Source organism: Haemorhous mexicanus, chromosome 30 (assembly GCF_027477595.1).
Source record: "Haemorhous mexicanus isolate bHaeMex1 chromosome 30, bHaeMex1.pri, whole genome shotgun sequence".
Classification (NCBI taxonomy): domain Eukaryota; kingdom Metazoa; phylum Chordata; class Aves; order Passeriformes; family Fringillidae; genus Haemorhous; species Haemorhous mexicanus.
Genome location: NC_082370.1, coordinates 491548 through 518929, shown reverse-complemented (window position 1 = coordinate 518929; position 27382 = coordinate 491548). Strand labels below are relative to the sequence as shown.

Sequence of the window (27382 nt, the reverse complement as noted above, 5' to 3'; positions counted from 1 at the left end):
TGATCTGCCAGAGAACAGGTCTGCCCTCCAGTCATGCCTGTGGTGAGCACAGTACCAGTTTGTGTACAAGCAGTACAAGGCTGTGAAGATCTGATTTTTGAACAGCTGCAGAGCTCAAAATCTAAATAGCAGTTTGTTGTGGAATGTTGAAATTTCGCTGAAAACAAATGTGAAGAATTGGGAGTTTGACTTTCTGTTTTCCTTCTGTTGGTAACTTAGTGTTGCAATATTTACATTGGAAAGCTGTCTTGAACTAAGCTAAAGCAGAGATAACCAGGAAAACGACATCATTTAATTGCATTCATCAATGGGATACAAACCCTGTGATCTCCCTACAGTGTTTCTTGTCTGTAAAAGAGGCCCATGGAGAATAACATTTTGGACAGTAACACTTTTAATACAGTAACAGTTGTAAGAACTTTAAAAAGCCTGTCGAGAATGCTATTATGTAGCTTCCAGTATGTATCGGGTCAGACCTGACCCCCAGCCTTCCCATCACATGTATCACCTATAATTCTTTAGATACTTGGACTAGGCTGGCTGGTTGTTACAAAGTCAATATTTGGTGGTTTTGGTGGTTGAAACATGAACTCTGATACACAATTTTTAATTTTCTGGCTTTCCAACCACCGTGTTATGGATGGATGTGACATGTAAGGGGAAGGGGGGGAAATTGTGTGGCTAAAGCCTGGGGAAAGATGGCACTGAACTTGCATGTGGGGCCTGCCTTGGTTAGTGCTGTGGCAAAGCTTTTCTAAGAAAATGTGAATGTGAGGAGCAGAAGTAGCCTCTCTTCCCTTGGTATGTATGGATTTTAGCCTTGCTTGTAAGCTGTGGCCTGGCTTTGTCAGATCACAGTTAAGCACAGAAATCAGATTGTAAATTGAAATATTGGTGTCAGCTTCATTATAACTCTGGTCCTTAATTTTAATTGATTCTAGTGATTTATCAGTATGTTGTATGAGGATTAAGGTTGTTGTAGTTTGTGCTGCCTCTCTTTCTGAAATAGCGTTCCTCCCTACTTAGTTTTGTGTTTTCATAGTTTTGTAGACAGGTCTTCTGGGGTGGAGAACGCAGAGTGCTTGTTTGTGATAAGTTCAGTGATCAGGTTATCAAAAGTGTCTGTAATGCACAGATTTCTTTCTTTTGTGCCATTGCAGTTTCGGTACAAGTGAGAATTGTCCAGAAATACTCTGGTGTTTTCTTAGTGGAAGCTTCCTTTATGGTGATAATTACAGAAAAGGATTACAAAGATTTTCAGCAGCAATTTTGTTGGTTATACTCTTTTGCTGTTCTTCAGAATGTGGCATTATAGCAACTGCAGTTGGGAACAGCTAAAAGTTGTGAGTTTAAACTGCCTCTGAAAACTACACATTTGCTTAATGGAGTGAGTTTGTGCTTCAGAACAAATTCAGTCAATTTGTTAAATTGCTCAGCAGAAGGAGAAGAGTCAAGCAGCTCTATCTCAATGTTCTTTCAGGTGTAATTCAAAGATATGTAAAAGTCTGATAGTCCAGGTCCAAGGCTGGGAGCCAGGAACTTATGTCCTAAGCTTTAACCCTGAATGATTACTGCTCATCTTGGATAAGTTAACTGTTTCATGCCCAAATTGTCTCTGAAAGAAGCATTTGAATATGTGCAGTGGTTGCTAATTGCTGACTTTATTTATGCTTAATCCTTTTGTCATGCCGTGTTATAATTGTCTGTAATTTGCGTCATGTCTCCTCTTAGAGCCAAACATGGCTGTGCCTGTTTTAGAGTGAAAGTGATGAACAGATAAAATTCTGTCCCTGGCTTGTGTATGGTAGAAGACTGAAACGAAATCGGACATTTCCTGGTTCAGGAATGCTTTCTGTGTTTGGTTCTAGGTGTGTTATATCTGTCAAATGTAGTTAGATGCTTACTTTTGACAGGTTTCAGAATTGCGGAGCAGCAATGGGGACAGATGTTGCTTCAGCAATGGTAGTTTGTCTTGAATGCATGAAAAGTGTTATTTCTGAATAAAGAGAAGTGAAGGCAGGAATAAGGATGGATATAAAAAGGTTGTTTACTGCAATCTGTTTTTTTGGTTGTTTTGGTTTGGTTGTTTGGTGGCTTGTTTTTTGTTTGTTTTTTATTTTGGGTTTTTTTGTTTGGTGGTTTGGTTTTTTTTTGTTTTGGCTTTTTTTAATGGGGATTGATGGAATTGGAGAGGAGAAAAAGCTCTCAGTAAGAGTGACAGTTAGGCTGCAATAATATCGCTGAGGAAAGATTGGGATATAGTTGTGGGAGGGAAGCTAATTTGGGCTTTTGAGGGCTGTGGTTATGTTCTCTATGCTCATGAGGTAACAACATTTACAAGGAGCAAGGCCTAGTAATAGGTTTGTTTTTAAGAGGTAGATTGAAATATGCTGTAGATGGGAAAAGAAAGACCCAAGGTTATAGTCCTGTTCTGTATTCCTGAGTCTGCTTCTGTATTTGAGCTCTTCAGCTGTTCAGAGAATGTCTGTATCTAGAGAGAGAGAAATAGGCTACTGTGTTCTAGGAACTGTTGTTCTGGATGGACTGGAGTGTGCATTTAAAGTGTGCAGTACCCCAAAACAAAGAGCATTTAGCAGACAGATAAATAGGCAGTGGCTGTTCAGCTCCCCAGAAGTAATTCAGTTCTCTTTCTTGCATGGGTTTGGAAGCTGGGGCACTTCAGCTTGTCAGTCAGGGAATTTTCTGTCCCTTCTGTGAGGCATTGCTGTTCTTGGAATCTCTATCTTAAATTAAAAATTGGTGATTAAAAAGGCTTTTGTGTTGGAAATGCACTGCTAGAGTGATCAAGCCATCAGACTCCACAGCACACATGAATGCAAGCTAGGCTGTCAGCAGCAGTCTAGATGGAGTACAGCTCTGGATCAGCTTTGTGAAACTTTTCAACTTTTCATTTTATGGATGCTACCTAAATGCTTCTGGTTTGGCTGTTTCTACTGTAGGAATGGGTACAGCTATTGTAGTAGCTGTAGCTTCACAGACTGTATTTTTGAAGAGCTAAAATGAAGACTAAAGCTCCTAGTGGATGCGGAGCTGAAGGAAGAGTTAAAAGCTGGGTGTTCCAATCTGTACTCTCTGGTTCCCTCCCCCTTTCTGTTCTCCCTGACTTGCCTATTTAGGCCACAGCTGCATGTTTGGCAGCATTTCTGCTTAAAGAGGCACTCCTTCCCACTCCTTGGCATGGGTGTTCACCTAAGAGGACAGTGAACTTGTTGGGGAAGCTGATCCAGATGAAAAATTGGTAAAATCGTGGTTTTTCACTGGATTATTTTTCAGCTGAATTGAACCATGCTGTGATTCTCAGAGCTCTGCATGTGCTTATGCCAGTGTGGAGAGTAATCAAGTGGCTCAGGGGAGCAGGAGGAACTCTGGAAGATTGGTCTCTTTGTAGGACTTTATGTAAAGGCAGTGCAAGACCCTGACTGTTCTCTGAGTGCAGTGCTACTATGAAGGGTAAAATCAGCTGCTAAAAAGGACTTTAAACCTTTGCTGTTCAAGATCCATACTTTGAACATGTGCTGTCTGCAGGCCAGCAATAAAATCGCTGTACAGTATCAGAATTATTTTGTGATGTATTTTTTATAGTACACATGGAGTTGGTTTTCCACTGTGTCCACACAAGCAGTCTATGGAAATGGGATTTATTCAGTGTTGTTTCGAGCTCTGTTAGTAAAATGAGCTTGTTATTATCAGTGCAAGTTAAGTTTCTTTGAAGCTGTTGTAGGAAATAATACCAATTGAATGGGAGGTGTGTTATTACTGATTGCTTTATTGTAAAGCACTTAAAAAAGATAATCTGACAATTTTTTATCTTCTCTTGTCGTGTCTTATCAGTCTTAATACGATTTGAAAAATGGATCCCTTCTTTGGGGTTTCATCTTCACCTAAACTGATATATTGTCTTGCATTAAATGCTGCAGAATTAGTCTGCCTTTGTTTTAGCTGCTGTTAAAGTGTGTATGCAATTAAATCTGCTCTGTGTGTGCCTCATGGAGCAAAAACATCAATTACTGATGGTACCGAGTTAAGGCTGCAGTTTGTCCTTTCATCTGTAGGAAACACTGTGCTCCCACAATAATTTCATTATATAAGATGTTTTAATAACTGCCTTAAGGGTATTTTTCAGGCCTTTTTTCCAGTTTTCAATGTTCTGTAGTATATGCAGCACCATAACTGTGTCTACAGTATTTTTAGTATGGAGTGAACAGTTTAGCAGAACAAATGAGTGTTCAGTAATCACGTGAAACTGTGGTTTGCACTCAAAGAAGTTATTGAAAGGAGTAAAAAGCCTTGGCTTAGGTTGATGTTTAGGTTGTGAATGTGAACAGTTATCCTGTTCCAATGAAGATGAAAGCAGATAAATGCAGGAAGTATTTATTAATCCAAATCAATTTGGAGTAATCTCTTTGAAGAAGCAGTGGTAGATCTTGCAGTCAAAATAACAATGCAGGGACAGTTTTCTAGGCTTTAAACTTGAGTGGAACACGTAATTATAGCTTTGTTATATTGCCATAGCTCAGTTATATTCTTGCAACATGCACCAGCTAAGTGCTGCTTTTGTAAGGTCAGTGTGTCAGTAAACTGGAAATAGATGGGACATTGCCTTCGAAAATGTGGAAAGCATAAAAAAAGTCTTAAGAGGTAAAATATTGATACCTTGTGTGTGCCCACTTGTTAATAATTTGATGTAGCAGGATTTCCTTAGTTGAATATAGTGTTGCTCACTTTCTGGCTTCCCACACTGCCTGCTGTGGAACACTGCTCTGCGTAGCAGGCAGTGTTCCATCAGTGTGCTCTTGCCTGGCTCTTTAGTCACTGGAAGGTTTTGGGTTGTTAATTTCCCTTTGAAATTAAGTACCACCATCAGATTCTGCTACTGTGTGCTGATATTACTGAAAATAATTATTTGAGGCTTCTCTGCATGATTGTAATCCAGTGAGAGAAACAGAAGTGGCTGGAAGCTTCTTGCTTTCCACTCCTAACTTATCACTCTTTTGTTAGGCACTGGAGGAGAAGCTATTAATTTGGTCAGCCATTCTTTATCAAAATGTATTTTCCTCTCAGCCATCCACAAGTGATGGCACCATGAGGGGAACCAGCAAATTTAGGTCATGTGAAGTCCCTGAGGCAGTTCTGTTTGTGTCTAAGTTTGGAAGAAAATTTTAGGGTCGGGCAAAAAGGGTTTAAAAGAGTTGTATTGTAAGAAAGATTGATTTTTCCCAAATACATAGAAGGCGTTTTGTGTGGAAATGTTTCCTTTTGCATTTTCAACTGCAGTTCCTAAATTAATGCTCTGGGAATAGTGAGAGCTCCAAACATACACTGTTGCGGTGTAAGCAGTATCCTGTCCCTCAGGTGTGCCAACTTCTTCCCCTCCCCCTTGCCCTCTTCCTAAGTGCTGTCAAGTTCCACATTCCAGTAAGGACGTAGTGTGATTGGCAGAAGTTCAAAAGATGCTTCTCAGACCTGGGGTCATTGGCCTGTCCAGGTGTCATTGTCCCCTGAGACCCTCCCCCTCCCACCTGGTTGGTGGCTCACCCATCCTCTCCCTCCCCACTCCCTGTGGGCTTAGAAGACACTGAAACCATGTGGTCGGTATTCTGTTGGAGCTGTTACCGAGATTCAGAACTCTGTCACCCTGGAATAAACTCTGGATTTAACCTTCCGGCGGAATCCGCTCTCTTTCTCTTCACCATCGCCTGAACTTTTTCCACCAGAGGCAAACTGAGTTTCTACCGTGCCTGGACTCATTCCAAGCGCCTAACTGCAACCTCCAGCCAGCCAAAGGTGTCTCTGAGGTGGAACATCCACAGCTGCCGCCTTTGGTCCAGCACTAGAGCCAGACGAGCCCAGGCACGTTCCTCTCAGCAATATTGGGATTTTATTCCAATAATACACAGTTGGCACTCTGGTTTTGAGAACCTGAGAAAAGATAATTGCATGAGGTAATTGAGACTTCATATTATAGTTGCTTATTTAAAATATGGTTAATAGGGTGTAATTTCTAATATATTGTTGTTTGTTGAATGCCAGTAACCATATTTTCCCTTTTTTTTCAATGACTATAAGAAGTATTTCAGTGACCATTCTTTGATCCTTAAGAGCAGTTATTTTAGGTGTCATTTGTGCTATTGCTAAATGGTGATTTAAGAAGTCATGAGCTATGTTTATGTATAGCGCTTATAAATGTAGTCTGAAGGTCTTGCTTTATTTTCAAATAACTTGGAAGTGAATTGGTCCACTGGACAAGAGCTACATACTGAAATAAAGCTTTGGCTTTCATAAAAATATAATGACTCTCAAAGACACTTGTTTGAGAGTTCTTGGGCTATTTTCCAGAGGAATTGCCTAACAAACCCCTGACTTCTCTGGTTCTGGTTTTGGTGCATTGAGTAGGGAATAATACATAGAAATATTGAAGATAATAAAGAAAAACTTGGATTATTTTTTAATAATTACCCAGTTTGGCTTGTTTTGAAGTGTGACCTTTGTGTGGGAAAAGGAATTAGAATTCAAATTGCACCCCAGCCTGCCTGTAGGTTTGTTGTCACTTCAAGTAGCTGCTGCTCCTGAGAGAAATGGTCCTTCCTAGTGCCTCTGCCTGTAAGTGCCTTCAGCTGAGCCAGGTGATCCCTGTGCTCCAGGGTGCTCACTTGGGGAAGCCAACCCAAATGAAAATTACATCTCTTGGATTCCTTTTGGATTAATTTTATTCCACATCAGCTTCTCCAGACTTAATTTGTCCAACTTCTAGCATATGCTTGTGGTGGGATAGGTGGTAGTTCTACAGGAATGGGATGAGAGTTGAAAGGACAGATTGCTTCTTGGGGAGAGTTGATAATGGTTCTAAGGCAACATGGGAAACTATGGAATTGGGAACAATTCAGCCTCCTTCTCAGCCTTTTCACATTCACAATTGACCCCTGCTTGTTCACAGTCTGCCTTTCACATGAAAACTCGACTTTCAGTGCACTGAGATTTGTATGTGAGGACATTTCTTCTCACAGATCAATATGAACAAACAGCAGTTGAAGTTGAAGCCAACAGTGTTCGTTATATAGCCCAGTGAGAAAATGTCACTGTTTATAGGGGTAATACTAAAACATTCATAAGCTGTTTTACTAGAATGTGGAACTGGCAGGAATGGCTTTTTGCCCAGAAGTTTAAAACTTTCTATATAATCTTTTCTGCCTTTTTTCAGTCAGTTCTCCTCAAAGCTTCATGTAATTGTTTTAGTTTAGTTTTATTTGTTTGTTGAAGCTAAATCCTACACTCCTTTCTTTTGTGTGTGCCCATGTTAAAGAAGTATCTAGGGTCTTTCATTTTATTCCAGATCCTTCTGGAAGTGGTAACCTGCCCTGGAAAGCAGCAGGAGCTGACAGCAGGGTTGTGTTCCTGCAGCAGGACACGTGCTGTGCTTAACCCAGCTCGTTTGTATCTCACAGTAATGAAATGCCTCAGAGGAAGGGGCAGGAGGAAGACAAGGAGCATTTGAAACAAAATATTGGATATTCTGCATGTGAGGTTGTTGGCTCCCTGGAGCTTGGGGATGCTTTGCTTGGTGTGACCTGAGGAAGCTCATCCCAAGCCTGGGAGTACCAAACATCTGCCTGTTTCTGGAGGATGCTCATCATTCTGCTGGTTCTGAATTGGCACCAACAGCTGTGCAGCCAGGTCATGGTGCAGCTGCTGCAAGGTGTTTCTCCACTCTGGTTAAGAGCATGTCTGGGTTAGAGAAATGCCTTGGTAGGGTTGTATCCTGCGTTTCCTTCCTGCTGCTTGCTCACTGTCCTTTTGAAGGAGTTGTCAAGATAAGCTTTTCTTTGTGCTCATAAACTTTTTTATGTATACACTGAAATTCTTTTTCCAGGGGTTTTATGTTGCATTCAGCTGGAAGCAGTTTGGCATCTTCCAATTCATATTTGTTCTAACCAGGGTCTTTGGTCTGAGCTCCGTTTTCTTTCAGAACTCTTATTACTCTTTTGCTTTTTGCCAACTTAAAAGTTAAAATTTAAATGTCATTGTCCCAGGGCATAGTGGGAAGACTGATGGAAGACTAGAAATGGAGATAACTGAAAGTAATTATTTGCAGTTGTTTTCTCTGGAGTAATTTTAACCCTTCCCTGCTTTATTTTCCCTACTTGTGAGACCTGTGTGGTGTTTCCTAAAATAAGGTTCCAAAGCCTTTGATAGTTTTTTTTGTAATGATCTTTGACATCCTTGCAGGGCAGTAATGCTACCAAAATACTTTCTACCTTTTTATATATAAAACATATATAAACAAATTTTATATTTATTTATATATATATATATATATACACACACATAAAATCTGTTATGCAACTCTTCCAAAACCCACAGAAAAGGTTCTGATCTATAAACAGACATATTTGAAACAAATACTTAAAAATAAAGGCTGGTATTTTGCTTTGATTAGTGGACTATATTTATAATTTTAAGAGGTGTTATAAATATGCCTTGGAGTAGTCAAGATTCCATGTGTTAGGATTCTCAAAGTCCAGGCCAGAAATTCAGAATTGGCTTCTGTTTAATAATGATTTTTTTTTAAAGAAGCTGAGGCATGTATGCTTGGGCCAGAATAGAAACACAGGAAAACACTTGCCAAGTTGGGGGGAGGGGGGAGGTGGGGCTGGGGAAGAAAAGGCAACTGGGCAAAGGAAGACTGTTCTTTAAGGTTCCAAGTGCCAGTAAAGATGCATTAGGTATTAAAAGGAACTGGTAGCTGAATGAATGACCAGAGTGAGGGAAGTAATCAGAAATTTTGATTTTCTAGTCACTTCATCGAGCTGTGTATTTATCTCTGCTGGAAACTTCAGTTGTACTTGTGACCTTCAGAGGCCCTGTGCTCCCCGGCAGGCTGCCTGAAATTCAGCTGGAGAGTGTCCCTCCCTCTTGCCCTCCCTCCCTGCCTTTCTGGTAGGCAAGAGGAATTTCTGATCTCATTTTTCTTGCTTAGAAGGAGGCATTTCATGCATTGTCTGAGCCACAACAGCCTCCTGCATTCTACACACCAAAATTAAAAGCCTCCAAATGTTTGGCCTGAGCTTTGTACCTGAAATAAGTCCTTTGGTCAAAGAATGTGTTAGAAGAGTGTGAAACAGCAGGGCAGTTTTGAGGAGTTGGTTTTTTTATATCTACAACAGGAATGCCCACCACGTCACAGAGTTCTAATTTTGAAAGGCATTGCTAAAGTATTATTTTCTTCTGTAATAATACTGTTAGTAAATTTTAACCTGTGGTGTGTGTTCTGAATTGGCTTCAGCAAAAAGAGAAAATGAAGCTATTGCAGAGCTCTGTCTGTAGCTTTCTCAGTGACAAGAAAGGCATTGCCTGAAGGCTTCTTTTCTCTATGTGCAGAACAATGGCCCAGTATGTTATTTCCAAATATATTGTTATTTGCAAACAGACCAGCAGCTCCTGGCTGCACTGTGCTGTGCAGCCTATTGAAATTCTGGCTGTGATTCCAGCAGAGATTTTTCCATAAATAGCTCTGTACTACTTGGGAACACAAACAAACCCTGAAAAGATCTGAAGTAAGGTCTCCTGAGGGACTGTTTAACCTGTTATTAGTGTGTACTTCAGGGCAGATAGTATGGTGGATGTGAGGAATTTTTCTATAGGGTTATGTAGGGGCTGTCAGCAGGAATTAAAAAGTAAATAATTACCAATCAAATTGATCCAAGGACTCACAAATCATCTGTCTTGACCATAGGGGAAAAAAGAATAATAAAAATTAATAAATATGAGCAGAAGCAAGTAAATTTTCTTATTGGATTTTTTAAAATAAAAGCTATAATATCTAAGCATTAGGTTAGGGTTCAAGTAAATACAACTTGAAATTAAAATTATTTATTCTTTCCATAAACAGACATCAAAATTTGTGCTAATTGGATGTTTGTTATATTAATTAATACCTGCACTAGTAAATGGGCTGTATTTTCCAGTGCTGTGTAGGTAAACACCCACTTGAATAAGTAATACAGTAATATTTTATTGAGTATTCAGTTATAATTGGTGTAAGCTGTCTTGAGTAATTTGTAGTCTTGAGGAGAAACTTGTAAACATTCTGTGAAATAGAAAAGAGGTGAATAAATAATTCTGTGTTTTGCTTGGGTCACAGGGCTCATTCTCTGCTGGTCCTGTTGCTCATAAACTTTTTCCTAAGAAAGAATAAATCTCCTTTTAAAAGCAATCAAAGAGCATAAAAATGTTAGCATTTGAGAAATCCCTGCTTGGAGTGGGGACTGGAGTGTCCTTAACCCCTGGTTATCATGGCAAATGTCTTTATCAGGTATCAGAGTGAGGATGGGATCACTGAGAGCAGCCCCAGGAGATGTTAGGACACTGTCTCTGTGCATATCTCCCAGCTGTACCTACTGCTCCTCTTGGATGTTTATTAAAAACCTTCGGCTGTGGCCCCTGAGCAGTCTCAGAAGGATCTCGGAGGTCTTCACTATCCAGAGCCTTGGGGATGTCTGAAGTCACCTCTGCTGAAGGAGCACCTGGGCTGTGGGTGTGGGGTGCACACAAGGCTGGAATGGAAATCAGTTCTGATACAGCCCTGAGGCACTGACTTTGTGCTGATAACTGGAGATAACTCAGAGTCACAGAATCCTGGAATGGTTTGGATTGCAAGGGATCTTAAAGCCCATCCAGTGCCACCCCTGCCATGGGCAGGGACATCTTCCACTATCCCAGGGTGCTCCAAGCCCTGTCCAACCTGACCTTGGACATTTCTAGGTCTGGGGCAGCCACAGCTTCCTTGGGAATTCAATCTCAGCCCCTCACCACTCTCACAGGGAGGAATTTCTTCTCACTATCCCATCTTGACCTATCCTCTTTCAGTTTGAACCCGTTCCCTCTTGTCCTGTCTCTGCAGGCCTTTGTAAATGGTCCCTCTCCATCTTTCTTGGTGGGAAGAACAGCTGAACTGCTGACAGCCTTTTCTTTTTGAAGGCCTAGGTGGTATTTCTGAGCTTGCTCACGTTTTTTTTTATTTCATGAACATTCTTTTTCATTCTTTGTAGGCACATTAGGAGTAGCTCCCTGAGAAACTGGGAAGTATAAATAAAGCAGCTCTGCACTCCAGCAAAGCTCATTTGCTACCAAGGGGTAATTAGCCTGGGTTTGCAAAACCGATACATTGCCAACATTTATCACAGAGAGAAGAAATAAAGCTTTAAAGCGTCAATAAGACTCAGTCAGATACTTCTAATGCGTTTTGGGGAATCCTTATGCTCTGTATAGCTTGCATTTCAAAGAATGTCTTAGGAGAATTATGGAGCACTTGTGTGAGCATTATGGATAAACCCTGAGGAGCTTTGAGAGAATGAACTATGACTTAGCTCTGTGCATACAGGTTTTCCAGGGAGTAGTGGCATGAGATGGAGTTGGGGTCTCCTGAATCTTTATAGATTCCTAGGGTGCAGTTTTATCTCCAGGTCTGCAAGGATGTTTTATACAGCTCACAAATGTCATAAATAGACATTTAATTTCTTTGTTTCAGCATGGAGCTTATTCTGGAAAATCAGTTAACACGAATTTTTGTCTTCAGCAGTGCTAAAATTGAGTTGTTACCTTCTTGGAAATAGATATTCAGTTTTGCTGCAACTGTATTAATGATAGATAGCTTGTAAGTTAAAGCTCTGCAGGCAGAAAAGATGTTGGAACAAGTCATGTACCAGAGTATTAAAACCAGGCAAATGCTGTGTAAGAGGATAAATAATCAAATCTGTTATTTATAAGGTTTTTTTGTCTCTGTTCTCCTTCTATTGCTCAACAAGTCCCAGTTTTGTGAGTGATAGTGACAGAACGTTCAGGCACCTGAGGGGATCTCAGATTAAGCAATTGTGGGCATGAAGTTGGTTCCTGCTGGAGTTAATTTTGTTCCCCAGTAATTAGATATGTATGAGCTGTATGCAGTTGTACAAAGGACAGAAATTATGAGTAATTCCCAAACTTAATTCTACGCAATACAAATATAACTAAACCATTCTGTTGTCTTTGCCTCAGAAATCAGTGTATGTTTTGGTAGCTGCAAGTGCTTCTGAAAGAACTAGAGCTGGTGTGGATTGTGTGCAGCACTTAGTGCAGCTGCTTTGTTTAAGCGGATCAAGCGTCATTGAAACAGGACATTTCCAAGGAAAGGAAGCTCTTTCTTGTGTAACTTTGCCAAATCATCTCTATGTTGCAGTAATACCTAATGTTTTATCTGTATTCAAAACTGTAGAAACAGGGTACCCTGACAATGCCAGTCTCCCTTCAAACAAGCCATATATTTCATATTCTTGCCTTTTAGCGAGTATTTTACTTGGGGATAAAAGAAATTTGCTTTTAGGTAGAGTTTTATTGGTGCAGCACCAAAGAACACGTGCATGCTCATTTTTTTAGTGCATTTAAGGAAGGTTTGGTTTTATGACTCTTGTGGGCTGTTAAAAACTTTCTTGGTTCCCAGAATTCTGTGGCACTTGATGGAAGCTTGAGGTTCTGGGCTGCTTTGCATCAAAACAGGAACACAGTTTCTCCAGGTGAAGTGTAATAGATGTGGCCTGTGATAGCAGCAGGGCACAAGCAAACCTAGGCCAGGTACCCAGAATGTCAGATGGATTTTTATGGCAGATGATGTTTTGAAACAGTGACTTAAGAATTTTAATGCATTTAACACAAATGTTGCTTAGGTAGGATATTTTTTATATTTTGTGTTTCTGGGGTTTTTTTCCCCCCTATTTCCTCTCAAACTCATCATTTCTCATGGAGTGCTTAGGGGTGCATAGCCTCCGATTGTGGTGTTATCTAACCTCTGGATGACTGCTGTTCCCAGGCTTTTTTTGGTAATCCTAGACTGTGAGTGAAGAGGAGTTTTCACTGTAATTGAAAGGGGATTGATGCAACACTGAGTGTGACACATCCTCAGTAGGAGGGCCACTCTTCTTTACCTCTTCCCCGCCTGAAAATAGATTTAAGCTTCAGGAGCTGGAAGCTCTCAGCAGCTGAATTTTGTGATGTTGGGAAACTGAACCCCACAGTAGCTTTTCCATCAAACAGGTGCTTGGTATTTAAAAATGCTGAAACACTGGAGTTACTGCTGATTACTTTTTTTGTTTAAAAGCAGAACAGTTCTGCTTGGAAGGAGGAAAGCTTGTGGACAGATTGAGCCCTTTAAAAAAAAATTATTAGTATTCTGTAATATTGCAGTAGCTGCAAGGAAGAGGCTCAAGGAGACGCTGTGACCTTCAACTGCTCATTCCTGGTCCTGGATAAATGTTGTAGTTCCACAAACTGTAAAACACCCTCTTTTCTGAGGTGATTTCAGCTGGGTACCAGGAGTGGGGCTGGATTTCTGCCACTCCGGCCTCTCCTGTTTATGATATTAATAAACTGGTGTCAAATGTCCTGGGAACAGTTTATGCAGGTTGAAAGACCTTTGTTTCAGCCAACAATAGACCTGAATTAGTACGAATAGGAAAAGCAAATAGGTACTTCCTGTCATATTTGAAGGAATATTTGAGTTTGGGAAGTGTGTCTATTAAGACATGTAAACTAAATGCTCATCACTTGCTCTTTCTCCCCAGCAAAATGTTCCCTGTGTATGTGTATTTCTGTTACCTTCCTAAATATGTTTGCAGTGCTAAGAACATAAGGTGGAGTCCCCTGTTTGAATACATTATTTAGGATATTCTTTGGGGGAAAAACTCAATACCTGTATAATGAAGATTTAAAAGGGGTAATTGACTTAGTTATTGCTTTCCTAATCACATTTATTCCTGAAAGGAAAACTTGGAGGCCTCTTGCAAAGTCCAGAAACTACTAGGATAAAGTGAAATAATGGAGTGATGCCTCAGCTCATCTCGAGGTTGAGCTGCCTTTCACAGAGTGCTGTAACTGCTCTGTGTGGTTTCCAGGCAGAAGATGCCTCCAGGGAATTCTTGTCATGTATTAAATAATCCTTTATTATTGAGTCTGGAGTATTTTCAAGCTGATGTAGAGTTGGAAAATGGCACTGTCTTGAACTGGTAAGATCTCCACTTTGCAGTAGTGTTCACATGAAGTTACTGGGACAGCAGCAATCTCCCAGAGTTGTGGAGCTCTGGAAAAAGCTTCAGACACATACCCACTCAATTCCAGGATGGAAAGGACTGTAGGGTAGATTGTCTTGGGTGTACCTGTAAAATCCATCCTCAGTGCTGGAGGCAGCTCCTAAGAACTTGGGAACTGCAGCGAGGGCCACAGCTCCTCTTTTGCTGATTCCAGGGTGTTACATTTTTCACATCCCATCCACTGCTGCTGGACCCAGGTTAACCTTTACCTGTTAAATATGCAGTGCCTGGTTGTGGGCAGCCCAGTTAGCAGGAGTTTTTTGGGGTGTTTATTTGTGTGGTCTGTTGTAAATGTATTTATTTTCCTGCTTCTCTGCGTGTGATCAGGCTACTTGTGCCTTCTTCTGTTCTCCCAACTAGATTGTGTCCAGCCAAGGGGCAATGCAAGTACTGGGAACTCTGGTTTGCAGCATCTTTTGAACTAATTTCATTCAACTGATATGCTTTTGCTTGGTGGAAGGAGGGAATTTTCCTCTTGATCTCCTGTGCATGTGTTCTGAAGGGAACTGCGGTAATGTCTTAAAGTTTAAAATAGAAAGCAGTTAATCAGCATGATGAGGGTTAATGGTTTCTATCCAGAAACCAAGCAGTTTTGCATTTGTTTGTATAGAGAAAACATTCTTCTGTCTGCTGTTGTTGTAACAGGAGAGGATTTTTCACAGTAATTTTTGAAACACGAATAAAAACTTATTTGGGGTTAAAAACCCCCAAACTATTAAACTCTCTCATCAGATGAAATGGTTTCAAGGGGCCAGTTCAGGATTGTTTCCTGCTAAGAAATCCTAACCCCACAGGGTTTCTTTCTTCTGTAGGTTTGTAGTGAAGTTGGCTTGAAAGGAGTTACAGAGTGCAGTGCCAGACTTGGTGAGCAGAAATAAAACCTACAGCCCAGTGGTTACAGTGAGTGTGGTACAGGTATTATTGCCCAGTGGATCACACTTCTAAATTAGTTTAAGGTGTAAAAGTTCCTTCCTTAAGCTCATGGGGTTATTTTTCAGTGTGAATACTTTCTTTTCACAAAGATAAAATTTCAGAGCAATTTTATGCCATTTTCAGTGGTAGGAAGCAGGGACACATCAGTATCTGACACACCTCTTTTCAGAGTGCTTTGACGTGCTGCTGTTTGTCATCTCTGTTTTTTCCCTGCCACCACAGGTGTCTTGGAGTCCTGTGTACTGGAGACTTGAGTTTCCTACTATAGATGGAGACAGGAAGCCTGGAGTCTAAGCTTTAAATAAGTTTTCTCTCTGTTCTAGCAAAGCTAGATTCTGGCCTTGTTGTAGATGGAAGCTCATGGAGACTGCATACAGAAATGCAGTTAACTGGCATTTTGGGTGTGGGCTCGATGGCCTTTGTAAATCCAGCTGTGCTAGCTGGAGATGTGGTTGTTCCTGAGAGTGTTCCTTGCTTTCACCCACAGCAAATTTGCTCATCTGATGCCTTCAGCTCAGTCTTAGTGAACTCTGATAGCTTAGCAAAACACAAATTGTTGAACAGAAGTGAAATGTGTTACCATTGTTCACAGAAGTCTGAGGCGGTGGCAGTGTCTGTTGAAGAGGATTATAAGTGTTCCTGTAGTGATTTCTGCTCCTTCTGAGAGTTGCTGGATTTGTGCAATTCTTTGTTGGTCTCTTGCCTTGGCCCAGGAATGGACTGTGGGGGGAAAATACTGGTAAATTTAGTGGTGGAAACTTGCCCTGAGTAGAGATGTTGTAGCAGTTGCCCAAGTGAGGCAAAATGTGTGCCAAACGCAAGAGTTGAAACATTCTGTGTGCTGCTGCCTATCGACCTGGATTGTAATGTTGACCATAGAGTGTGCTTTCTCTGAATTCTATTTAAATGAGGATGTTACTCTGATGCCACAGTTAACTCGAGAGCTCGTAAAGATTTCTGGATGCATAAGAAGCTGCTGTTCCAGATGAGAGATTAGCAGATGGTCATTCTGTTCTCTGCTTTACTCTTATCTTGTAAAACACTTAATCTACATATTTGTTCCCATCCCAACTTGTAGAAGCTTTTGAGTCACTTCTGTGATAATGCTGTTCTCTGCAGTTCCAGTGCCATCCTCTCATTTTGCCTTTGCAGGGAGGAACAGCTTTTGGTGCATGGGACAGATGGGTTTGGAGTTGTTCTGCTCTGAGTGCTGAGCCCAGTAAAGCTCTTCAGGAGCATTACTGGCCTTGCATAAAACCTAATGGCAACAAGATTAGGGCTGGTGCCACTGTTCTGCCGTGGGAGGGGATGGAAGTTTGCTGTTGTGTTTTCTAGGAAGCCATGAGGCTTAACAAAAGTTATTTGCATGAATTTGCAAAACCACCAAAATAACATTGTTTTGTACTTGAGTATTAAGTTGCATTATCTCTAGACTATCTAAGTGTTACAAATGCAGCTGTAAGTTCTAAGCCATCCTAATACACACAAATCCTATGGAGTCTTGGAGTACTGATTCCTTCCCTTGCCTCCAGTTCCACCTCCCATTAAAAAAAAGTGACTAGTTCCAGCTCCTGCTTCTGAAGACTGGTGATAACAGAGTGTTCTTGATGTCATTGCTGGTACATGGATTTGACAGCACAAGGAGTGATATCAGGAGGATGTGGCGCACTGAGCTGTGCTTTGCCATGCAGGAGTAGAGTCCTGCTTACCTGGGAGCCCACAGTGAGCAGGGCAGGCATGGGGCATGCTAATGTGGCTTAGGAAGTAACAGGAAAAGCTTAATCAAGCAGTATCAAACTTTTGTTTTAGAGAGCTAAATAAAAAGTTAAAAATTAAACGTGTAGCAGTAATAATAATAGCTTTCTAATCCAAAGTTGAACTCATTGTTGAACTAGAACTTCCCTAGTGTATCTTTCCTCAAAGGATTGGCAAAGTTGGAGAAGGAAAGGGAGAAGAAACGGTGAATAAAAAAAAAAAAAAATGGGAATATAGAGGAGTCCAGGAAATGAGAGAAAAGTTATGGTGGCTTAGGCCTGCTTGACAAGGATTTTATTTGATTATTTTGCTTAGGTGAGTAATTTATGCTGTGGAATACTATGTGTATTCCCTGTTTGGCCACTGGTATCTTGTGTATGCTCCATGTGGGTAGGGATGTAAATAGGACTGGGTGAGTCTCAGCACTGAAGTGCATCTTCACCAAACTAAGTGCTTTTAGCATCAGCAAGAAAATTATGACTTTGTCATGGTCATGTTTTTAATTGTCAGCCTCCCAGGGTTGTTCAAGTGAGTTCACTCACTTGGAGTGAATGTGCAGGGCAGGGAGCACTTAGTAAATCTTCCTCCTCTCTGTACAGCTCCCAGGTTTGCAAAGCAAAGCCTAGCAAACCTGGCCTAATTACTGTCTGCTGGAGCTGCACCCTGGGCTCCTGTGTGTTTTTGTCTGCCCCGGCAGGGCCAACAGCGCTGGGGAGCGAGTTGGCCGTCAGACAAATTCCCCTCCCTGGGAAGGAGGGCAGCTTTGTGCTGCAAAATCCCAGAGCTGGTGCTTGGGAGAGAGCAGGGAACCAGCTGGCTTTGGCAGAGACGCATGGCACAGAGGGAGGATTTTTGCCACAAGGGCAATAACCCCTTTCTGGCTCTTCTATGTCTATGTGCATTTCTTCCTGTCCCCATATTTTAAGGAATTAATATATTTTTTAATGCCCTCTCTAGTAGAGAAGAGATCTATTTAAAGGACTTCTGGAATGAGTCTCAAGTAGTAAATTGAACAGTAAGAATGCCTTCTCCAAGCTGCCTTTGGATTTGTTACCTAGTCACTTCAGGGAGATGGAATGAATGCAGGGAATCATTCAGGCAAGTGAATGAAGAAGAGGGAAATGAAGTCAATAGTAAAACTGATCATGGTTAACTTCAGAGCACACAATCCTTGTGTTCCCTTCCCCCTCTCCACAGACTTAAATTAGGGAGAAGGCTGGAATGCAGAGGGTGTTTTCTTTTGCAGCACCAGCACTAAACAGTTATGGCATTTTGCTCTCACTTTTCCTGGGATGTGAAGTTGTGGTACCCTGTGTTGGGAGCTCTCTGCACACAGACATGTGGTCACCTTGCCTTAACCTCGTTTAAACGGCCTGGTCACTTTGGGATTGACACCTCACTATCTACCCTCAGAGATAAAATACACAATGAATCAGGACTCTGGATAAAGGAGTAAATCCAAATCACAAATGGTGGGGTGTTGGTGGGATGACTCAGTGCATTGTGGAGCTACTTAAAATATTTGAAGCCTTGGAAGAGCTTTTGTTTTCTCTCCAGTGTCTTTCATTGTTTGACTGGGGTTTGTTCCCAGTGATGAAGTACATAATTCCAAAACAAAACCATCATTGGAACAAGAAAGTCCAATCAAAAGCCATAAATTTCTGTCATTAGCTGTTACTTGAGCTGGAGTTTCTGGAAGCTGCATCTGTTCAGTAGTTTGAACGTGGGAGGTTTTGCCTCACCCTGGATTGGAGAGGACCAAACAACTCACAAGTGATTTCCAGACACTTAATGTCTGCAGGTTCTCCTGGACAGATACTCTTGCTCTCTCTAGGAAGAATGGCTCAGGTATATTCAGCAATTGTGCATCGTATTCAAATATTTCTCTGTCTTTATCCCTCATTATGTTCATCCGCTCCTCTGCTGCTTCCTCAGTTTGAGGCTGTTTGAGCTTCTGTGGATTTTAATACTAATCCTAAAAGTTGGTTTCTTAATGTTTTTGTTTTGAGACCATTTCTGAAGTTTCCTTGGAATGATTGATTGATGTTTAGTTTGATGAAAAGAGCTTTTCCAGGCTGATAAACTGAGGACATGGTCTCCACATTAGGTCAGCAAATTTGGTTTTCACTTGCCAGGACAGAACTGCCAACCTGTAAATAATCTGCTCTGCTTTATGGATTTTTGTAATATTTTTAAGAGTATTTTGAGTTGCTCCTTTGGAAAATTCCAGAAATGGCATTTTGAGCCACTGGGAAGGTATATAAACAATACTTTCTAAATAATTTGAAAATGCTTTTTAAATGTTACAATTCTTTGTTCAGTCCTTGGAAACATCAGGAGATTGCTCCACTTGTGTAAACACTCTGGTCTGCTTGCTCTCTGTTTAGGCAGCAGATCAACGTGATTCCAAAAACTTGCACAGAAACCTTTTGGGTCTGGTGAAATAAAGACTCTCTTTGTTCCTGCCTTGATTGACTTGCTGCTGCAGAATAGGTGACATGTTTTGCCTACCAAGCATGTTTTCTAAGCAGAGTTTATATAAAGTTCATGGAACATTAAAACAGATAGCCTCTTCTCTACGAATAAAATCTTCTTTATAGTATTATTGGAAACAAAGTTAATACAGAATTGCTTTTCAGGTTTGTGATGGGCCTTCTGGAATGAAGTCATTGGATTACAGTTTTCTTTTGCTGGTTTGGATTGATGAAGCTGGTTTATTCCCTTTTTCCATAGACAGTGGTAACACCTCATCACAATCCTTTCTTTTAAGTTTCAGAAAACTTGATGGTGACAGTGCACGTGTTCTGCATTCACTGCAAAATGTGGAGGGCCCCCAGAGTGTGAAAGTATGTTTAAGTATCTGTCTCTGGGTTTTTCTTGTTTCAAACACTGCTTTTAATGGGGGAAAAGGCATTTGAGATCTGTTGGATTCCTTTATTCTTCTTTTTTAATTTGAACTGGTTCTCTTTCCAGTGCACTGGCCTAGTGGCCTCAGAGCCTTACCTGAAGCTCTGAGATGTGTTTTCTACTTCTCCTATTCCCTGTCGAAGTCAAACACCATGTTTTGATTTTTTTTTTTTTTTTTTAAATTGGCTCCTCCAGTTTCTGTCTCTGTGTCTGCCGTGGAAGAATTTAGTCCTGCTTGAATCCAGTCAAGAGTCCAGATCTTGCTGGGGGTTTTGATTTTTGTTTGGGCACTTGAAAGGTGAAGATGTCTAAGATTGAAGCTTAAAAAACTTAAAGCAGGATATGAAAATAAAGGTGATGTGCAGAAGGAGAGGAAAGCTTTGCCGGGTTGTAGCTGCTTGATCTGGGAGAGCTGCAGGAAGCTTTGGATGGCTCTGGGGGAAGCAGACTCTGCCCTGTCTCCATGTGCTGATGGATCAGGGACCAAAACCTCTCTTTAGTTTGAGAATTTTGTGATCAGTGCCTTGGTTTGACTAGAGTTTTATATCTCTGACGTGGAGATACAAGTGTGCAGCAGCTCTGTTTCCATAGTATTTTGCTCAACCAGCTGCAGAACATTTTCATTCATAAACAGATTTCAGGTTATGTAGGTGATTTCTACCCCACTACCCCTTTGCTTTCAGGTCACTAAAAAACATTATTTGAAAGCATTTAGCAGTCTCAGAAGTGTTTCTACAACAGTAAGTGTCTGTGAAGGGATATTGAATGGAACTAAAGGATGTATGTATAGATCTGTGCAGAGAAATACTTGTGAATGATGTAATAACCGCTGAATTCTTTGTCCCAAGTTATGCAAGAAGGAGAAACCTGGTTCACTTGGTACTGGTATTGCAGGTGCCCTGCAGGAATGAGGGTGTACCTTGCTGTGTCCTGATTTTTGTCTTTGTCACAATTGTGTCTTCATCTCCTGTGATTGATGCTGCCATGTCGTGTTTTAAACCCTCAGAACTGGCAACGTCACCCTGCATCTTGGTGTCAGAGATGTCCTGAGGTGCTTGAGGGGAGGAGAAGACAAATCTGATCTCCATCTTAGGGTGCGACAGCAGATAATGCTGTGGCCTAGGAGGGGTTTGGGTTTCAGATAAGGGGTCAGTGGGTGTTTATCTCTGACATTGTGCTGGAAGGAAAGGGCGCTGAAATGCATCCTGTTTCCAGCAGCCATCAGTGTGGTGACAGTAGGGCACTACACATCTGCTTCTCCCTTAGATATCCCTTCCAAGTGCTCCTGGCACTGGGAAGGGATCATTTCCCAGCATGTGGACAGCAGGAGCAGCTCTGTGTTTGCAGGCACTCCCCTAGGGAGAGGAGGGAAAACACCACAGGCTGGGGATACTCTCCTGTGGTGCTGAAGGGCTAAAATCACCAAGGAATTAGAATTGTCACTGGAAAAAAGGAGGATAAGACGGGTACATGTTTTGGGCAATGAGGATGTTAACACAGATGAGAATCCACAAACGAATCCAGGCACTGGGGAGGTTGAAAAGCTCCCTCTGTCATTTCTCCCAACACCTTTAAATCCATCCAGGTCAGCCCCAGTGCTTTGATGTCTGGCTCTTGCTTTGAAGGAGGTGTGGGAATGTGGAATTCCAAACAGGGCATTACTGGGTTTGCATCTACAACTGCTTGTTTGCTTTCTAGTAAAGATTTCTTTGTAAAATCTGTATGTAGGTCCTGGTTTGGGATTACTTAAGCAGAAATCACTTTTTTCTGTCACATTTTAGCACCTTTTTTTTTTCCTTTGGAGAGGAAACAGTCCAAGAATACACTGTGGAAGGCACATAGGATTTATTGATGTATCTTGAATTTTAAAATGAATTAATATTTTTCCCTTGTGATTGCTGCTAAGGAATGTATTTGGTTTTAATTTAAAACTGATCCAATACTTGGAATGATCTGCATGGTGTCAGTCAGGCACTGGAGAGTTTTCAGTGTCTTGTCACCACTGCCTGGGCCTGCTGGACTCCTTGGGAGGTGTGGGATATGGGTGCTGAAAGTTTGTTTGTGCACTTGAGTCTGTGATAAAGGAGGATCTGTATGAGCTGGTAAATCACTGGGGGAAAGCTTGGATTGTCCTGGAAATTACAAAATTAAAAAGGCAAGAATGTGTGGGATCTACAGAAAAGTGGTTGTCTTTCTGCTAAGTGAGATTTGTGTTGTTATTAAATACAATATATAGCATCATCAGACCTAGGAAAATAGAGATTTTTGTCCTTAAACAAAGGTTTTTCTGGCTGCTGTTGCTGCCTTTTCTAAACTTTCCAGTGACTTTCACAAAATAAGTACTTTGATTAATTTATCCATCTGTTCTTAGATGGATATATGGGACTTCTAAGGCAATTTTTTTATCTGCTCTTCTCTTTCCACATGGACACATTGGGTTTGCTGATAATTCACTGTATTGTCTTACCAGTTTCAAGACTGTCAGAGCCTGTAGTGTTAAGTCTTTGTTTTTCTCAATAGTAATTATTCTGTGTACTTCTCACTGCTGAGATATGTTAGTGTGTTTTTCTTCAATTAATTGATAACCTACGGTCTTTTCCTATTGGAGGGGTACAGCCAGGTGCTTTGCATTGTGTGAAAAAGTCAAAATTGGACTGCTTGGTTTGCACTTCCCCCTTTCTGTGCATTGATGAGTTGTTTCTTATCTCTATGCCCCCTTCACCTGGGAGAGGTACCTATGAAATACCCTGTCTGCAGCTCGGTGGTTTGCATCTTAAGCCTTACAGATGTGAGCTAAATCACTTAATCTTGGTCACAAATAGAAGAATGACTGGCTGGAGTAACTGCTGCCTTCTGGGATGAAAAATGATGAGCACTGGAATGAAATTTTTTTGTGTGTGTGATCTGGATCCTGGTTCAGTGGGATACAGGCTGTGGTTGTATTTCTGTTCCTAACTCTGTTTGGAGACATTCCAGCCAGTGTAAGCAGTGGCAGGGGAGGTTGGTAGGGGGGTCTCTAGGGCAGTTTGTGCTTAAGAACACAGGCTCTGTGGAGCTGGTGTTTGGGTCTAAGTCAAGCAGGTCAATCTTCTTTAAGTCTGAAGTGTTATGAATGCAATGGAGAAAAAAGAAACCATCCCAGAGAAAATACTGTTTATCTACAGCTGACTGGCATGAAAGTGAAATGGTCTTAAGACTCCTGTATGTAAAACTCTCAAGTAGTTTCTCTGGCAAAAAATGAGATTTATAGAGTTGTGTTTCAATTTGGTGTTTCAAAAATGCTTTGGCTTCTGATTCAACTGTTTGGGAGTCCAAGGAGCATTTGTACCTTTGGAAATGGGAATGGGTGGGCTTGAACTGAAGTTGTAATTTGTCCTTTCTGGTGTATGAACAGCTCAATTTGATACTAGGGATTACTATTCTTGTCACTGTATATTTACAATTTAATTTTAGCACTCCCTGTAAAATCCCTTGTAATAGTGTAAATCTTCTTCATCCAGAAGAGGTACTCGGGTGTTTTGGAGACTATTGAGGTTTTTTCCCTGGTTTTCTGCAGCTGTTTATTCCTTGCTTTCCTTATACACAGATATCTGAACTTTTTTCCCCTAATACCTTTTGCCTTTAGGTTATCAAATGTGTACTGAGTCCTTAAAAAAAAAAAAAAAAAAAAAGGTGCTTTGAGGTCATATGGATAATGATTGTATCTAAATCATGCATTAAGAAAAATTGAGAAAATAAAGGTACACAGTTGCTCTAGGAAGGTGCAGTCTGTATTATCTAGAGTCAGAGTAGAAAAATCAGTTCTAAGAAGCTGAGGATATTAAACCTTTAAGAACAAAGTAATGCACAACACTGTGCTTGTAGCTCTGGCATGGTGATCTATAAATGCTTCTCAAATGTACAGCTTAAAAACTACTGTTTTTTGGAAGAAACTTCTACTTGCATTTTATAGATGTCCTTTAACTAAAGGTTTTTTTTTTTTTTTTTGGGTTTGTTTTTAATCGTGGCTTTCTTGGCCAACTGGTATTTAGAAGAATGATTAATCTGGGGGATTTATTTTTGTTGTTCTGCAGCGGATATAATTTCTACAGTAGAATTTAACCATTCTGGAGAGTTGTTAGCAACAGGAGACAAGGGAGGGAGAGTTGTCATCTTTCAACAGGAGCAGGAGGTGAGTGCTGTCTAATTACACTGTATTACATGTTCTTTCTGTTCCCTTTTTAAAGACAAGGAGCATGTTTTTATAAAACCCCTTACACGAAGTGCATGCCTGTGTGATAATTAAATTTCAGTATTGTAATCACTTAACTTTGTGATAGAAGTTATTTTAAACGCTCTTTGGTTGTGGTATAAAGAATGTTGGAAGACCAAAAAGGGGAAGGACACAAAAGACCCTTGAGGGAGCTGAAGTTGGTTCTTACACAGTGACTCTTCCTGGCTGTGACATTGATTTCAGATTTCAGTGTAACTGGGGATAATAAAGTTGCCCTTAGGTAAGTGTGTGACTGTGACCTCAGATGTTACATCAATCAAGTAAAACCACAGAATCCCCATAGCAGAGGTATCTTTTCTCCCTTTATCCTTGTTTTTTGGTCTTTTGGCTCTACCTCCCTGTCAGTGGGCAGCTGAGCTGCAGTGTCTGATTTTAGCTGAGGCTTTAGTTGGAAGTTGTTGTGGTTAGAATGTATTTCAGGGAGATGTCATCTCACTGCACTATTAGTTTAGTGTAGTTTTTCCTTCAATTTCCATTTTAAAACTCCCAAAGCTTGGGATTTCTGGTTCCCAGAGCAGAGGGGTGATCTGTGGGCAAGGCACCGTCCCTGTGCCAGCAGCTCACGTCGGTCAGTGGGGACATCTAGTGGGGCTGTGTGGCACCAGCTCTTGGGGTATTTTGTGGCTTTTTATTGTTTTCCTTTTACTTCTTTATTACTTTTAATTCTTGATCTGTAGCTTGACGCTTTTAAGAATCCTCTTGTGTAGCTTAAAGTTGCAGCAGTTCCTTGCCTGCTTTCAGGTGAGCTGTGTTTAAATGACTCCTTGGTTTTTGGAGCACAACCCAAGCTCACGTCCTTAGGAGCTGGGATTCAGGGGTAGGAAGACCAGCTGGGTTGTCAGATGAAATTCCACAGAATTGGTTTTGGCATTTTTTTAATTCTCTGTGTTTAGGAAATTATTTGTATTTAGGGGCTTACTTCCCTGATGCACTGGTAGTTGGTTGTTCCAACAAACTGTCTAGAGCAGATTTTGTATGTGAAAGCGTATAAAATAGAAGTGTTCTGTTTAAAATTCGGTGCCCCTTTCTGCCACACTGCACTGGAGAGCTTTGCAGACTATGCCTGCAGGAGGAGAAACACTGACAGGGGCTGTGTGAAGAGCTGTGCAAACCTGTGTGGCTTCACCCACTGCCAAACTGCTGCCACCTCCGGGCTGGAATGTGGCAGCCAGTGACATCAGCTCAGTGCCAGGCAGGAAGTGAATCCTGCATCTCACAGAAACTGAGGAGGAATTTGCGTAGGCATGGTGCAATTACCTAACGTGGAATTTAACATCAGGCGCTTAGGCCAACACCTCTCCTTGTTTGGAATTTTTTGTTTTCCTTTGAGCGCCATGAGACAGAGAGTTTAAATTTTGATTTTATCCCAAGGATAGATTTCACATATTACTGGCTTTATATATTATTCTGATCCTGTAAAGTTTTACTAGAATGCGCACACAGAATATTTAAGCCTCAGTCGTCGTGGTTAGTCTGGAATTGAAGTAAAGTTCCCAGTTCCCTGGATTTCCTAAGGCATTTCCTACAGCACAATAGATTTCCTTTCCAAGTTGTTCCATGCAGTGACCCAGCTTCAGTTGTTAGTTCTGACTGAAGCTTAGAACAAAGTCCCTTCCATTCTCCAGGGTGGGAAAAGCAGTGTAAGGGACAGGTGTGGTACAGAATTCTGGTGCCAAATGTGATTTCTAAGCGTTTTGCCCCCTTATCCCTTCTCCACCTCCAGCTTATTTTAAAGTACAAGAATTCCTGCCAGCTCTCAGGGTATGAAGCACAAGAAAATGATGCAAGGAATGTGACTAATGTGGGCCAGCAAGGGTTGTATCACATGGGTTTTGGTGAGCTGCTGAGGGATTAAACGAGCCCATGGACATGAGACACCAGAGAAGGAAGGAGCAAAGTCCCCAGTCAGGAACATATCACAGCAAAGGCATCTGATGGTGCAATCTCTGGAGTTGGTGGGACAGCAATAAATGACAAAATTCAGCTTGAAACCACTACAGGTGAATATGGGGAGTACTACACCAGAAATGGATCCAATTTTCTGCACCCAGTGGATGAAATTCAAGGTTCAGTCCATGCAGTGCAATATTTTGGTGCCTCAGACACAGCTTCTGGAAAGAGGAGTTGTGCAAATTTTTCAGTTTTGCAAAGGTTTCCACCTGGTCAGGTAACTGCGGGGGTGACTCTAATGCCAGAGCAGAGGTGATGAGCTTTTTCCCCTTCTAGAAAGAGGATGAAAAAGCTGCTGAAGCAGTTCAGAAGCTCTCAGGGGACTTGGAGATTATAAACCAGAATAGTGGAGCTGCTGGTATAAATTTAGAGGTGCCATGTGGGATTTCCATAGTGTGCCTGGAAAGCTGAATGTATTCACAGAGTAGATTTGCCATTTGTGTGTCTCTGTTGCAGGGGAAGGAATATTCCCTTTAAACAGTAAAGATGGAAAAATTAAAGGTGAAAGAAGTTGTAGTTTGCTTTTTGTTTTTTTTTTAATAGGTAAAATATTAGTTTGTTCAGCTGCTCAGCATTAATGTGAAAACTTGTTGGAGATGATATTCACATTCTGTGGGGAGTTTCTGGAAACTTAAGCTGCTGCATAAACTGTCTTTTCTCTGATGTTTTCTTAGCCAAAATAGTAGAAACTTTAATAAATTTCTTGCCACAGAGATGATGCTCATGTTATTTGGTTGACAGGATCATGAAAATCAAGCAGGTTGTTCCCCAATGTACATTGTATACATGTCTTGATCATTTAATTCTCTTTTTAGAACAAAACCCAGTCTCACAGTAGGGGAGAATACAATGTTTACAGTACCTTTCAAAGCCATGAACCAGAGTTTGACTACTTGAAAAGTTTAGAAATTGAAGAGAAGATCAACAAAATTAGGTGGTTACCCCAGAAAAATGCTGCTCAGTTTTTATTGTCTACAAATGGTAAGTATTTTGCACCACAACATGTTATTATGTAGGTTTTCTATTAGGATTTGGTCTAATCCTCTCCAAAAGGCTGGAATCAAGCAGGGTTTAAGTGCAAGGATCTGGGGATGTGGTTCTGGCTTCCCTGAGCCCAGGTGTCCCCAGCACAGGGTGGGGTATTTGGGATTTAGTTGCTTTACAGCCCCTGTGTACAGACCTTCATGTGTACATGAGTCCCTGTGTCAGAGCTTACATTAATCATTCATAGCAATACCTGTCCTGACTGGAACTTGCTCTAACTCTTCTAAAAAGAACAAACTGTGGAGGAGGTTTTTTAATGCTTTTTGTCTTGTCTTCTTTTCCCCAAGCAGCATTTTTGTCTTTTTTGGTGCACATGGGCAGCCTTGTCTTGTTTGAAGGCATCAGCAGTGATGACTGGTGTCTCTCCACAGCTCTCATTTTAAAC

General features: G+C 41.1%; 1 protein-coding gene across 2 annotated transcripts in view; it reads left to right on the top strand.

The window, feature by feature from the left end:
* Positions 1–27382, top strand: part of PPP2R2A (protein phosphatase 2 regulatory subunit Balpha) — a 36905-nt gene that overhangs the window by 5036 nt on the left and 4487 nt on the right. For both annotated transcript variants that reach the window (XM_059870317.1, XM_059870316.1), the window contains exons 3-4: positions 23804–23901; positions 26769–26934. In XM_059870317.1, coding sequence (XP_059726300.1) covers positions 23804–23901; positions 26769–26934 — 264 coding nt within the window. The remainder of the gene's footprint in view (positions 1–23803; positions 23902–26768; positions 26935–27382) is intronic.